General features: G+C 31.4%; 4 protein-coding genes across 8 annotated transcripts; 1 reads left to right on the plus strand and 3 right to left on the minus strand.

The window, feature by feature from the left end:
• Positions 1–1,224: 1,224 nt before the first annotated feature.
• LOC143210742 (rho GDP-dissociation inhibitor 2-like) lies at positions 1,225–2,941 on the minus strand. Of its 2 annotated transcripts, none has more exons than XM_076427883.1 (4): positions 2,802–2,941; positions 2,108–2,296; positions 1,790–2,014; positions 1,225–1,568 (listed from the first exon to the last, which is right to left on the minus strand). In XM_076427883.1, the coding sequence occupies exons 2-4, from the start codon at positions 2,289–2,291 to the stop codon at positions 1,369–1,371; spliced, it is 609 nt and encodes a 202-aa protein (XP_076283998.1). In that variant the 5' UTR covers positions 2,292–2,296; positions 2,802–2,941; the 3' UTR covers positions 1,225–1,368. The 2 variants fall into 2 exon arrangements, with proteins under 2 accessions (XP_076283998.1, XP_076283999.1); XM_076427884.1 differs by lacking the exon at positions 2,802–2,941 and adding an exon at positions 2,478–2,670.
• On the minus strand, positions 2,820–7,261 carry LOC143210737 (dynein axonemal assembly factor 5-like). 3 transcript variants are annotated; one of them, XR_013009328.1, is made up of 7 exons: positions 5,993–7,261; positions 5,676–5,912; positions 5,410–5,605; positions 5,018–5,324; positions 4,018–4,942; positions 3,056–3,761; positions 2,820–2,958 (listed from the first exon to the last, which is right to left on the minus strand). XR_013009328.1 is itself a non-coding variant. In XM_076427878.1 (6 exons), the coding sequence occupies exons 1-6, from the start codon at positions 6,693–6,695 to the stop codon at positions 3,595–3,597; spliced, it is 2,535 nt and encodes an 844-aa protein (XP_076283993.1). In that variant the 5' UTR covers positions 6,696–7,261; the 3' UTR covers positions 2,953–3,594. The 3 variants fall into 3 exon arrangements, 1 of the variants encoding a protein (XP_076283993.1); XR_013009329.1 differs by having other exon boundaries at positions 2,837–2,953; XM_076427878.1 differs by having other exon boundaries at positions 2,953–3,761.
• A 157-nt stretch (positions 7,262–7,418) lies between these two features.
• On the minus strand, positions 7,419–9,512 carry LOC143210741 (phosphoribosyl pyrophosphate synthase-associated protein 2). Of its 2 annotated transcripts, none has more exons than XM_076427882.1 (6): positions 9,309–9,512; positions 8,819–8,917; positions 8,344–8,752; positions 8,010–8,282; positions 7,800–7,946; positions 7,419–7,720 (listed from the first exon to the last, which is right to left on the minus strand). In XM_076427882.1, the coding sequence occupies exons 2-6, from the start codon at positions 8,893–8,895 to the stop codon at positions 7,562–7,564; spliced, it is 1,065 nt and encodes a 354-aa protein (XP_076283997.1). In that variant the 5' UTR covers positions 8,896–8,917; positions 9,309–9,512; the 3' UTR covers positions 7,419–7,561. The 2 variants fall into 2 exon arrangements, with proteins under 2 accessions (XP_076283997.1, XP_076283996.1); XM_076427881.1 differs by lacking the exon at positions 9,309–9,512 and adding an exon at positions 9,142–9,302.
• A 475-nt stretch (positions 9,513–9,987) lies between these two features.
• On the plus strand, positions 9,988–13,771 carry Exo70 (exocyst complex component 7). Its single transcript, XM_076427880.1, has 7 exons — positions 9,988–10,237; positions 10,387–10,623; positions 11,029–11,567; positions 11,790–12,341; positions 12,414–12,648; positions 12,730–12,999; positions 13,441–13,771. Exons 2-7 carry the CDS (start codon positions 10,392–10,394, stop codon positions 13,710–13,712), a joined length of 2,100 nt encoding a protein of 699 aa, XP_076283995.1. The 5' UTR covers positions 9,988–10,237; positions 10,387–10,391; the 3' UTR covers positions 13,713–13,771.
• Positions 13,772–13,779: the final 8 nt, after the last annotated feature.

Raw genomic sequence — 13,779 nt, forward strand, 5'->3', positions numbered from 1 at the left:
TCACTCACAATTTTGTATTAAACAGTATTATAAATGTAAATCAGATATAGTAAGCTTAAAAGCGAAGTAACATTGAAAATCATTTTAGCTGGTTAATTATTCTATAAACCTGCTTCATCGATAATCTTTATAAGACGTAAGAATTGGTATCGAATACTCATAAATTTTCATTGAATATATGTATATAAGCATATAAATTTTTATACTTCGCGAGAAGAAAATATAACTTAATAAAAAAAAAATTAGTAACACTTAAAAATAATACATTTTAATGACAGTTTGGCTAACTTCCATTTTTCATATTAAAACCTGATTATTATTAGATGTTACATTGGTCATATTTATTGAAACGGATTAATAAAAAATCTACAAAAAAAAGTATATGAAAAATTTCGAAGATTAAAATCTTTCATTTTATGAATTTTTATTGTAATCCGAAATTACAATTCTAATGACTGTTTTGTTTTAAATACTAATTTATGTTGCGAACTCCTTCTTATATTACAGTTTATGAAATGACCGCTCAAAATACACATATTAAATTTGAAGCAAAGCAATGATAATGCACCTCAAAAATTATTATACTTTCAAGTACCTTAAATATAATAAACCACATTTAAAGGAACATAAAAATTAATAGTAATAATGTATGTGATGCAAAGTATATTTTTTAGTGCACACTCTAAATTCTCTTAAATTTATAATGTATATTTTTGGATCATGCATTTCAAATATTTTTTTTCATTTTCTATTATGTTTAAAATTTCTCATGTTTCAGAAAACATCTTACGGTAATAATTAAAAAAAAAGAAGTGAATATCTATATTTCTCTCTTTTAATGGAAATGCATTAAAATAGTATCTATAAATTTCTTCAATGAAGTAATACATAAATATTACAGCATTAAAAAACCTTGATCTGTGGTTTTCTAAGCAAAACGAATTAAAATAGGATATAGTTAACTACACTGTAAGAGTAATCAAATACTGATCAACATTGTGCACGATTCGAACAATTACAAAATAGTGTCTACATGATTCGGTGGTATGAAGTGGATAACGTACATACATGCATATATATATACATACATATGCATATATATATATGTCTTATATACATACATATCATATGCTTTCGCAAAGGCGTCTGTTTTCGTGTGTTTACGCGCGCGCATTCAACTGTTTTTGTTTAAGGTTTACGATTCAGGAAAAGTATCTAAATAAATATCAACATTACTCTTTCTCTTATTACTTAGAAAATACAGTTATGGCATCGCATTACGGCTGAATAGCTATCAAAATTAGAGTCCCTTTTGGCATTTTTATTTGAATTGCGATCATTATAGGGCTCCCAGTTATGAAAGGAAGCTTATTTTTTCCAGTCTTTCTTAATTTCAAACGACCAGTCCCACTTTAGATGTTCATGCTTGTCATCATCAGTAAACAAGGAGCTTACACTATAGGCACCGCGCGCCATTACTCCAGCTGGTGCATCCTCTGCTGGGGTTGTATATGATTGCACTTCTGTTTTTGGTGGGTAAGAACCAACCATATGCATCATCTTATCCACTGAAATGTAACATAAGAATCGTTGATAAACTTGGCAATCAATAATTCATTTTAAACAAATAAGTATTGAATTTTAAAAAATTACCTGTGACACCTAGCAAGGAAAACATTAAACAAAAATCGAATATAGGTTTAATTTAATATCTTTGTTAATTGTGATTTACAGGTTTAAGTTAATAACAAAATCATATAATTATTGCTTAACCATTTTTACTACTTACCGGGTACTCCAAGCCGATATGTTTTTTGAACATATTTTAAACCATGCACAATTTCACGCTGCACAATAAAGTCAATCCTTATTTTATAACTAATGCCTTCTTTTATTACAAATGTTTGTTTCGTCAATTGAGACAGGTCACCCGTTAGATCCAATTCCATATCTGGTCGGTCCGCAACACATAGTGCTAATTTTTTGACTATTACCTTCCTCGGATCATTAGGTTCTATAGAAAATTGATTTAAAAAAATGTATAATATCATTTTTCTGCACATTATCTTTCGATCGGTTAAACTTAAGTAACTAATAACTTGCATACCTACAACAACACCACCAGACTTTGCTTCTCCTAGAAGTGTTTCTTTGTATTTACGTAAACTTTCATCTTCTTTGTCTGTTTCTAGAATCTGTTCGATGGTTTTCTCTGGCGGAGGTCTGTAATTAGATTCTACTTCCAATTCCTCTTCCACAGAGTCTATATGATCTGCATTCGACTCTGACATCTTTGCTATAATAAAATCATTGTTACGTTCTTATATTTTATTAAATATACATATTTATTACAACATATTTTCGATCGTATACATTAAAAGCAAATATTACAAATGTTGTATTGACAATTTCGAATCAATAATGATTTTATAAATTTCTATACAATTACACATATATAATATGTATACACACATTACCATGTACACACACACACACATTATCATGTATACATTGTTATACACTGTGGTTCTATAGAAGAATATTTTTAGAAATATCAAATTATGAAAAACTAATAGTAATGCACATTCCCGGTATAATTTTTGTACACTTCTATGACATAAAGTGATCGATAAAATATCAAAATGTTAATCAATCATGAAAAGAAAGGGCGAGAAATTTCGAAGCAGGAAAATGACAGGCAAATAAAAAATGTCTGGATGAAAGTGCAAAACTGTTAACAAATAATCCAGAGAAAACAATAGAATTTCGATAGAAACGAAATGTTTGAATAGTAAACTTACCTTAATTATAAAGTAGGATGACAAAGATTAAAGAACGAAAACTTATGCAAAATTATTAGCAATCTCTTAATCCTGTTTGCCACCCCTCTGTGATTCGCTTCTCAAAGCGGAAGACATGGACAATATGGCGGCATCAAAAGGGCGGGTACTTCCTGTTCTGATAGTCATTCAAGGTTAATTTCTGTTCCAGGTTGTTTCTTAAATGATTTTTTCTTAAAAATACGTAATTCGTTTTGTATTTAACGTTACAATACCTTTAAACTTAGATAAATTCATTCTCACATGGTTTTCCTTAGCCTATTCGTCGAATGTAGACTTTGTCGAAATGTCTGTTTATTGAAAACGCGGTGCGTTTCCCGCGTTTTATTACAATTGTATCATATATCTGTATCCATATTATATATATATATCAATGTACAGATCAATGTACATGTAAACAATTTCATATTTTGCTTTTTCACCAATTAACTTTTTAAATGTATCCACAAATTATTCCTACATATTCGTTCGAAATTATAATCCTTCTATTATTAAATACATGTAGAATTTTAAGCTTTTAAGTCATGCATGACGTCATTTGTTAGCTGTAATATGTACGATTATTTACAAATTATGAAATCTCCGACATGGCGTTATAACATTTTCTATTTACAACTGTCGAAATATTCTATAAATTATAGAAAATAGGTGTTTGTCGTAATTATTTATTTAGGATAAATGATAATTAATAGATGTACATATACATTAAAACACAAATATATGAGAGTTTCTCATAAAATTATTATATATATTACTACTTCTTATCGGACATATTACTTAGACTCAAATCATTTCTTAAAATATATTGACAGTGTTCTAAAAGTATATCTATACCCTTTTGGTTTCGAAAATTCGTTTTGCAGTTCTGAAGCTTTTGGTACAGTAGTTCTGGATGCACTTTTGCCAACTCCTTTAAACTATCTGAAAGTATGCGTAATCAGAATATATTAATATTAGCGGTAACTTCATTGTAATAATTAGACTGCGGATCAATCGGATTGTCTGCATCGAATGCAAGAAATAAAAACCAAACTGAATGTTATTTCTTCCCTTAATTTTAATAGAGGAGAAATCATACATTAACATCTTCAGTTTTTAAAATTTTCCAACAATTATTAATTTAATAAACGCATAAATATCTGCAGTCTAGTAATAATAATACAATATATATAATTACCTAGCATATAATCTTGAAATTCATTTTCTGGATCGTCTAAATATATTATAGCTGTAGTATACAGAGTATCTACGTGAGCTTTATTGAAATTCAGATTATAATCCTCAGGTATAAAGCTCCAGACTTTCACTAAAACTTCTAACGACGCTGATCTAATATTGTCACATCCATCATCCAGTCTTTTCAGAAGTACAGGGTATAGTTTGTGTATAAATTCTTCGGTGATGTTACAAAATCTTTTTCTGATGCACACTATCAAGTATATAGCCCGTAAAGAGTATAGTCTACTCTTTTTAGAATTATCATCTGCTAGACTAACTAGAGTAGGAATTATTTTATCTAATACAGAAGGAATATCTTCTTCTGAAAAACGTTGATTTGTCTCTATGAAAGAGTCTGCTTTATATTTCTCCAGAAAAGCACACAGACAGCAAACAGCTGCGGTGCGTATAGCTTCGGCAGCTCTTCCTGCGCTCCAAATTAATCCAGGAAATATACAGTTTTCCAAGAATTGATAAGAGAACTTTAGATCCATAATTTCATGTAAACACCCTTGATTAAAATACTCTGATAACAAAATGAAATGTTTCAATCTCAGTTCAGGATCAGCATCGTTTGCCATGGTTTGCTCCAAAATTGGCAACATAATGCTCATATTAAAATTAAGGACTGTTTTAACATGACTCAAACATGCACAAAAAATTTGAGATTCAGCATTGTAGATCGACCATGCCTTGCAATCGGAAAATAGCGGACCAAACTCTTTAATGTATTCGCAGTAGAGACTTTCTACATTGTGCAAGTGATTGATGTGTGCAATAACATTTAAAACTTCTGTAGCTTCTATTTTAACTGTATGTTCTTTTGCCATTGATAGAACAGTGAATATTACTATGAATAAATCCTTTGATATAATTTTGCAATCCTATAAATTTTTAATTTTATTGAGATTTATAAACAGCAGAGAATTTCAAATGTATAATTGATAAAAGAAGCAAACCTCTTTGCACACTGACATTAAGGATTGACAACAAGAAAGAACTTGTTGTTGGTACGTTGTTTTTTTACTTTGACATATATGTGACTGCTGCATGAATTTCCCAAGTTTTTCTAATGATGGATGAAGTGCATTACGTTCGCTACTCCTTAGAATCGCAGAAAATACTTTCAAGTGACCAACCGAAGGAGTTTCTTCGATGGTGGGAATTATTAAACGGCAATATACTTCAGGATGCACAAAATATCCTAAATATTCTGCCGCTCTTTCCACGTTTTCTACAACTCTAGTATCTTCATCGTTGCAAGCTCTGTCGAACAATTTATATTTTCAGAATAAATATAATTGAAGATTACACATATTAAATAATTTGTAGCTGAAAATTATACATTTACCGATACATAGATGGTAAAAGTTTTTCAATGTGTTGCGTAACATCCTCTTCTATATTTAAAATAAATACACAAAGTAGCTGTGCAGACCTCACTCTTATATCGGCCATCCAATCTCCTAATTCTAAATTAATTCCATTAATCAATTTGCTGAAAGTTTGCTGTGCTATTACACGACATCCTAAATTTGGTCGGGCAACTATAAAAAGTTGAAAATGATTTAGATAAGTAATATTGCACATTTCAAATAACCATAATACTCAACATACTATTAGGGTAATGGCGAGGAGCCTTGGTAAGAAAATCCATTTTATCTTTAAACTTTTCGTCATTCTGATTTTCTGTCATATATAACTCCCCTACAGCGTTCCAAAGATTTCCAGCCTTTTCTCGAATTTCTTGTAAATCATCATGAAGGCCTGTTAGAAGCAGCGGAAGAATTTTGTACCACCAACTATACCGATCTTTTAAATTTAAAAGCCAGTAACCCGCTACTTCTATTACGGCTATGGAGAAATATGATTAAACTATTGTATACTAAATACAGATAAAGATCGGATAAAAATAGCTTGAAATAGTAAAATACCAGTTCTAATAAGCCCATTTTGATCGAATAGCTTTTCAGCTAAAGGAGTGGCCACATTTTCCACAGATTTACTATTTCCATACTGAATCAAATCTCCAATTGTTCTGATAGAAGCAATGCGAACTCTATAATGTTGGTGTGCAAAATTACCCAAAATTGGTTTTACGAACTGTTCAGAATGAGCATAAAAATGTCTTGATAAATTCTTAGCAAACTCAGATACACAAGCACAACTTTCTCTTTTAACTAGTGGATAATTATCCGATATAGTACGTATTAATATTTTTATTAAATCATCAACGTACGATGCCAATAAAGTATTATATTTTAAAATTAATAACTTTAATAATGCAACGCATTTCAGCCTAACTTCTTCTGAAGTTTCGATTAGTTCCTGAGAACCCAATCGTCTCGACAAGATTGGAAGTAAATATAAGATGTAATTATCGTGAGGTGTTAAGTTAGCTAGAAGTAATTGGAAAATTTCTACAGCATTGTCACGGCAAATCTCAGCAGAATCCGTTAAGATTTTATGTAATGATTTGTTTACAGCATTCCACAAATCGATAATTTCACTTTCAGATTGTGGCGTTCTTAAAATCTGTATAATTTCTTTCAAGCCTTGCGCACGACGCTTCTTTTCTTCCGATTGCAACAGAACACAAATTTTTACAAATTTGTGATTTGTAGTTTCTACAGACATCCTGACAAAACGTAGCAAGTTGGTATCAGTATAAATGGAGTAAAGTTTGCGACTGTCGTTACGGAACTGTGTATTTCTATAGCAACATGTTCATTGATCTACTTATTCCAACTCGAATGTTTATTATATTCTACGTCTAATTGTAAATTAAAGGAAGTAAAACAACTATTCCATTTTCTCGCAATTTTACATTATTATTTTACAATGTAAAATACTAAAATACTTACAATGTAAAATAATATATCTATAATTTTGAAGATCTAAGACATACTCATCTTTTTTTTTTTAATATAAAATATAATTTTCGTAATATCGTACCACTTAGTTAACATCAAACATCAAACTTTCTAATTCAACTTACATAGACTTATGAATATGGAAATACGTATGATAAATCTAAACATATGAATATATTCAAATAATTTGATCACCGACATGATTTTACATAGACTAGCATGTTCATTAATATCTGTAAAACAATAAACAAAATTCAATAGATATGTTTCGAGTACGGTCCCCAAATATGGAAACTTGTATTATATTTAAGATCAGTGCTGGATTAACCAATAAGCAAACTAAGCACGTACTTAGGGCACCAAAAGAAAGGGGCACCATAGGAATTTTTCGAATTTTATATCTTTTACATAGTATTAATATTTCTAAGTGTTTATGTGCATGTGTGTACAAGTGGAAGAATGAAAATCAATAGAAAATCAGAAAAACTTTTGTTGAAAACGCTTTTTAGTAAAATTATCGAAAATGGCTAAGAAATTCTGCATAAGGGGGCCTCGATATCTTTCAAGTGCTTAGGGCCTCTAAAGGTCTTAATCCGACACTGTATATAATCTATTACTTCGTTATATTTTTTAATCTTCCAAAGTGACATTTTTAAATAAATACGACATTGATTCCTTGTTGTGTATACGTCTGATAGCCTCAGCCAGTAAAATACTGATATCAACAGTCTTTATTTTCGGGCACTGCATTTTTTGGACATCATGCGGAACTGTGTTTGTTACGACAACCTAGAAATTTAAATTTAAATCAATCCTCTTTGACTCGTAATTCAATTTGATCAGAAATGCTGATTTTCAATGCTATTACCTCATCGATCGGAGACTCCTCTATTAATCTTGGAGCATCGGAGCTCAAAAGTCCGTGCGTGGCTAATACATAAATTTTATATGCTCCTCTCTCTTTGAGAACTTCTGCTGCAGCAACGTAAGACTGAACATCATCTATCATGTCATCCTGAAATAAAAGTTAAATTACATATATTTTTTCTTTTCACAAAGTTTATTTCAATTTACTTACCACCATAATAGCTATGCGTCCACCCACATCTCCTACAACATTAATCGGAGGTTTTTCTTTCGCAGGATGCATTGGAACTCCAACTCCAACTTCCATTGTTCGCGATGCTAAAGCTGGCGGAGAATAGCGTCCATCGTTCATATCTGATTCAGCTTCTCGTTGTTCTCCGTGAATCACTGCTATACCCAAACGTAATCTTTCTGCATAACTGGTTGCTTTCTTAGCACTGCCAGGATTTCTGGCAACTATTACGGAATTATGATAGTCTGGAATCTAATTGAATAAACTTATAATGAGGAAATACAAGTGTGTTACAGTTGCGCTATTTACATACAGATTCTTGAATGTACTGAAGTAAAAATGGGCTAGCACGTAAATTATCCACTGGAACATCGAAAAATCCTTGTATTTCCTTCTGATGTAGATCCATTGTGATTATATGAGTCAATCCGCTCTTGCAAAGCATTTTTGCTAATAATTTTGAGACTATACAACCGCGTTTACGCATTTTGCATTGCTTAGAATAAGGTAAATATGGAATAACGCCGACAATGTTTTTTGCCGAAGAAGTTTTACATGCATATGCCATGATCAGAAGTTCCATTATATTGTTATTTACATCCTTGGTGCCGGTCTGAATAATGTATAGGTCTTTACTGCGTACAGAGTCTCCGATCTCTACCATAGTTTCACGATTTGATTTATGATATACAGAACATCCTCCATGCTTAACACCCAATCGACTTTAAAAGAAAAAGATCGCATGTAATGCAATAACGTAACATAGATGAACATTTGTGGAAACTTACTTGGCGATGAGGTTCGCAAGCTCTGGATGAGAATTACCAGCAATTAGTACAATATCAGAAGACACAGGTTTATCCATCTTATGATTGTGTTTTAAACAGCTGGAACACGTATGATATAATTTGATAATTAATACTAAATATTGATAGTAAAACAATAAGATATTCTGTACAAGTACATTGTGATTTACAAAATTCTGATAGTAAATTAAATATTCATGCTACAATATCTATTAAAATATTTTTATATAACTCTGAAAATTAAAAACTTTCTATTTTATTACATAGCAATATTTTTCTAACTGTATGAAATATACGTTACTAACTGTTCGATTCAAACACGCAAAGTAAAGTGTCGAATTCGATCCGAATATTTCCGAGTTTTGTTCACGTTGGCCTTGGACGATTTATGCTTGCGTTCTGAACAGCTGCTCAACTCAGCGTGCCAACCCTTTCTTATCAAGAAATAATTCAAGTTCATGCATGCACTCACATTGAATATTTGATACGCCCACATACGCCTATTTATAATTTTTTACATTGGAATGTGTTTAATTGTTATCGAATTATCGGAGGAATTTCCAATTCGTTACACTTCTTCGGTTAAATATGTGTAATTATCATGTACCGAGTGGGACGTCTTTAATTTAATTTTTCCGTTCATTAGATTATTTTCATATATAGATCCAGATAGATCAGTGTTACATTTGTATACTGTTGTATACGTATTTTAGGGACATATAGAGTAATATAAATACATTATAGAACATATAGAGTAATTACTCTATATTTTATATTATACGTATATATATTTGTGTACTATTTTGATGAACATATATAACAGATATATATTATATAGAGTTATAGTTAATCTTAGTGGGGATTTTTTAAAATATTATTTTATAATAGAGATTATATTCTATCGTGATGTATTTATAATAAGTAGGTGAATTTTAAATTTCGCGGGATATATTTTGTCCATTAAAAAAATAGATAGATTCAAAATGGTTTTCAAAGTATATTCTGTTCTGTCAACAACTATATATAATATATTATTTTTACAGATCATACTATATTTCACAACAATACAGAATCCTATGTATATATATATATATATATGAGAGTATTATTCAAACTCAAACGTCTCAATCGGTCTCAAATATAATTTGCTTTGTACATGCACCTTGAAAATTGGTTCTTGAAAACCAGTGAAGTTTCACATCTATTAGTCAAGTACATAATCTGTCCAAGTACAAGTAACCTTAAAATTCTGTATTGTAAAATTACGTAAAAATATCAAATGTCAAATTTATGTTCTCTTGAAAAGAATGACACCATTTAACATGACGTATAAATATTTGCATAAGATTCATTTCAGTTCGTTGTAATCATACGTTTAAAGAATTCCAAGATCATTGCCACGTAAGTTATCATTTTCGACAAGAAATGTGTATGTGTGTGTGTTTATATTTGTAGTATAATCAGATTAATTAAATAATCATTAGTTCTTCATTTTATTTAACAGACAAAATTCCAAGTCTTTCGAATGTCTGACATTTAACTGTTTACAGATAAAATGATGCATATTACAAAAGCTGACACATCTGAACGAAGATTTGAAATACAATGCAAATTAGAAACAGAAATTGCTTCCTTGGAAGCTTTGAAGGAAGCGGAAGAACGAAGTAGGAAATTAACTAACAGTGTTGTTGGAATACTTTCTTCTTTAGAACAACGTCTTGCAACTTTACGGCGTACTATACTTCCTGTCTACAATGAAACAGGAAATCTACAAGCGCAACAGCAAAGTATGTGTTTCACAAGAATGCATTGTCTACTGGTATTTGCTTGGTCATTACTAGACTGCAGTTTTTATGCATTTATGACAAAAATGGGTGGATGTAATATAAAACAGTAAAAACATTAAGACAATTTATGAATGTCCATATGTTATTTTCAATTTATTAAAATTGTTAAAGTTGGAAAAAAATTTGTATAGCATTCCTGTCTTGTAATTGAGGAAGACAATTTTTATTTTGCATAAAGATCCGTAGTCTAGTCAATACTGTTTATGATAAATGCTTTCTTTAAACTTTTAAACAAAACTATATTGATTTTACATTTTAGTATAAAATTTCTAATTCAATTTTGTCTACATAAATAGATTAAAATCCATGAAGTTTAATTGCATACTTACGTGGTTTCTTTTCCAGACATAGAAAGGACTTTAAATGCTCTAGATCATGCGATTGGATATTACGGAGTTTGTCAGGAAGTAGAAGGAGCAGTGCAAGCAGGTCCAGGAGGATCCGGGGGCTTAGACAGCTTTCTGGAAGCGATGAATCGTCTATTTAATGCACAACGTTACTTTCAGAAAAATAATCCAAGTTCAGTAGAATTAGAAAATGTAACAAGTTTATTCGTGATTGGATTAGATGCTTTATATGCAGAATTCCATGATATTTTAACCAGACAAAGTAAACCAATATTACCAATTGTACTTTTGGACTTGATTGGCTCCGATGAAGACACTAGTGGTGAAGATGCTCCTCAATCTCTTTGTCAATTACCAGAAAGTATTTTAGGTGATTTACTTAAAATTGCTGGTTGGCTTGAGGAAAGAGGACATCGTAAACATGTAAAAATTTATGCGTCTGTGCGCTCCGCAATTGTTTTAAGATCTTTGCAATTGTTAAAAGAACATCAGAGGAGTGCTAGTGGTGGTAGTACACATGCCGGAAGTCCTTTACCAGTAAGTACTTCGTAATAATTAGACTGCAGATCTTCCTGTATTTACAGTTTATAGAAACTTTCAAAAAAGGCTGGAATATGAAATTCGACAGAATTTAGTACGATTTTTATGTATTTTGGACCTACAAATGTTATTACCAGTGAAAATAGGATTTTAAAAATCCTAAAAGAAAAGGATAAAAATTATATTGTTAAAGATTAATAATTGTATTATATTTCACAGAAAGCTAAATTTGGCAACAGACATTCAATAAGCGGCCAAGAGGCTAGTGGAAGAAGAGCTTCTAAAAGATTACAGCATGCTATAGAGAAAAAAGCAAGCAGAATGTTATTGAAAGCTTCTCAAACTACCGGTTTAGGATTATCCTTGACTGCATCCAGAAAACCACCGCCACAATTATCTGCGCATTCTGTAGAGGATACAGCACCGGACGAACAAGAAATGGAGAACTATTTATTATTAACAGTTGGACTTCACAAATTGATGCAGGCTGAACGGTCACTGGTTGCCAAGATTTTGCCGATTACTTTACAGGCCCAAGTTTTAGAAGCTACCGTGCGCGAAGCCATGGATCTAGTAGCTCACGACGGAGAAAGTATAGCAACTCGTGCTAAGAGATGCATCGTACGACGTGATTTTTCAGCAGTGCTGGTCATTTTCCCAATTTTAAAACATCTCGGCGAACTAAAACCGGATTTGGAACGAACCGTTGAGGGCTGTGACTACGCTCTTCGGTCTAAATTTACTTCTGTGCTTAATACTCTGAACGTAACGGTAAGTTACATATATTTTAGATGTATGAAATTTATAGATGTACGTTTTATTACAGTGTGTAATTTTTTACAGGGAGCAAAAGCGCTAGAAGATTTTGCAGAAAGCGTTCGAAACGAGTCAAACTCAGTTTTACCCAAAGACGGAACCGTAGCAGAAAATACAAGCAACGTGTTAGTATTCTTAGAGCAGCTAGCAGAATATTCAGATACTGCGGGAGTTGTTCTAAGACGTAGTACTGATATGGAGGGCACAATTTCCGTGAAACAATCTGAAAACATGTACAGAATCGTTTTAGGAACGTACATTAGTTAGTATTGTTTCATATCGTTATTAAGAATTCGTAAACATTATTTGAAGTATTTTAATATAATTCCTTTTCTGATTTTAGAAAAAGTATTAGCACAATTAAATTTAGCGCTTGTAAGTAAAAGTGATACTTGTTACTCGGACGTTGCGCTGCGAGCACTCTTTCGTTTGAATAATCATAATCATGTTGTAAATGCTTTACGTCGCAGTTCCTTAATGGAACTACTCTTACTAGCAGAACCTAATGCAGAGCATACGTATAATGATCTTTTGTTGCGCGATAAAAGTAATTACGTTTCAACTACATTTTCAAAAGCACGCACTTACCTCGAACAGCCGACTGACGAACCAGGTTTGTTCTTCTAAATACTATGATATCTTATAATTGAAAATAAAAGACTACTTTTTATCATTCGTTTATTTTTACATATAAAATTGCATGTCCGTGACAAATTATTTAAAATAAAAAGAATTTTAAATGTCGTACTGGTAATATTGAAAATATATAAATTTCGTAAAAACATACAATTCATGTACAACGTAATTACTAGACTGCGGATCTTTATGCGTTTATGAAGAAATTGATTGTTTTTCATATAACAAAGTCATTAAGGAATGAAATCAATTTTTATTTTATTCCTGCTTCCCGCAATCAATGCGGAACATTTTTATTTTGCATAAAGACCCGCAGTATCGTAATTACGGTAATTAGTATAATACGCGTAAATTGTAATAGTGTTTAAGGCGGAGTTGGTAAGAACACAAATCATAAACGTTATTATCATATTCACAGAACCAGGAGCAAAAACGTTGAAAGAAAAATTCTTAGGATTCACCAGGGAATTAGAGGAAGTTGCGAAGTGTCAACGCTCATATTCTGTACCTGATGCTCGACTACGAGAAGAGTTACGGAAAGAACTTCAGCAAGCTATAGTCCCCCCTTACACAGTTTTCCATAACAAATACCGTGGTATATCGTTTTCGAAGAATCCAACGAAATATATAAAATATACTCCTGAACAGATATCCGCAATGATTTATACGTTCTTTGACACGACGGCATAATGAATAACTAGAAAAATTTTAATAAACACCCATTTAATAAAGCATATTTAGTTACATTATTTATGAT

The sequence above is a fragment of the Lasioglossum baleicum genome, chromosome 7, assembly GCF_051020765.1.
Source record: "Lasioglossum baleicum chromosome 7, iyLasBale1, whole genome shotgun sequence".
NCBI lineage: Eukaryota > Metazoa > Arthropoda > Insecta > Hymenoptera > Halictidae > Lasioglossum > Lasioglossum baleicum.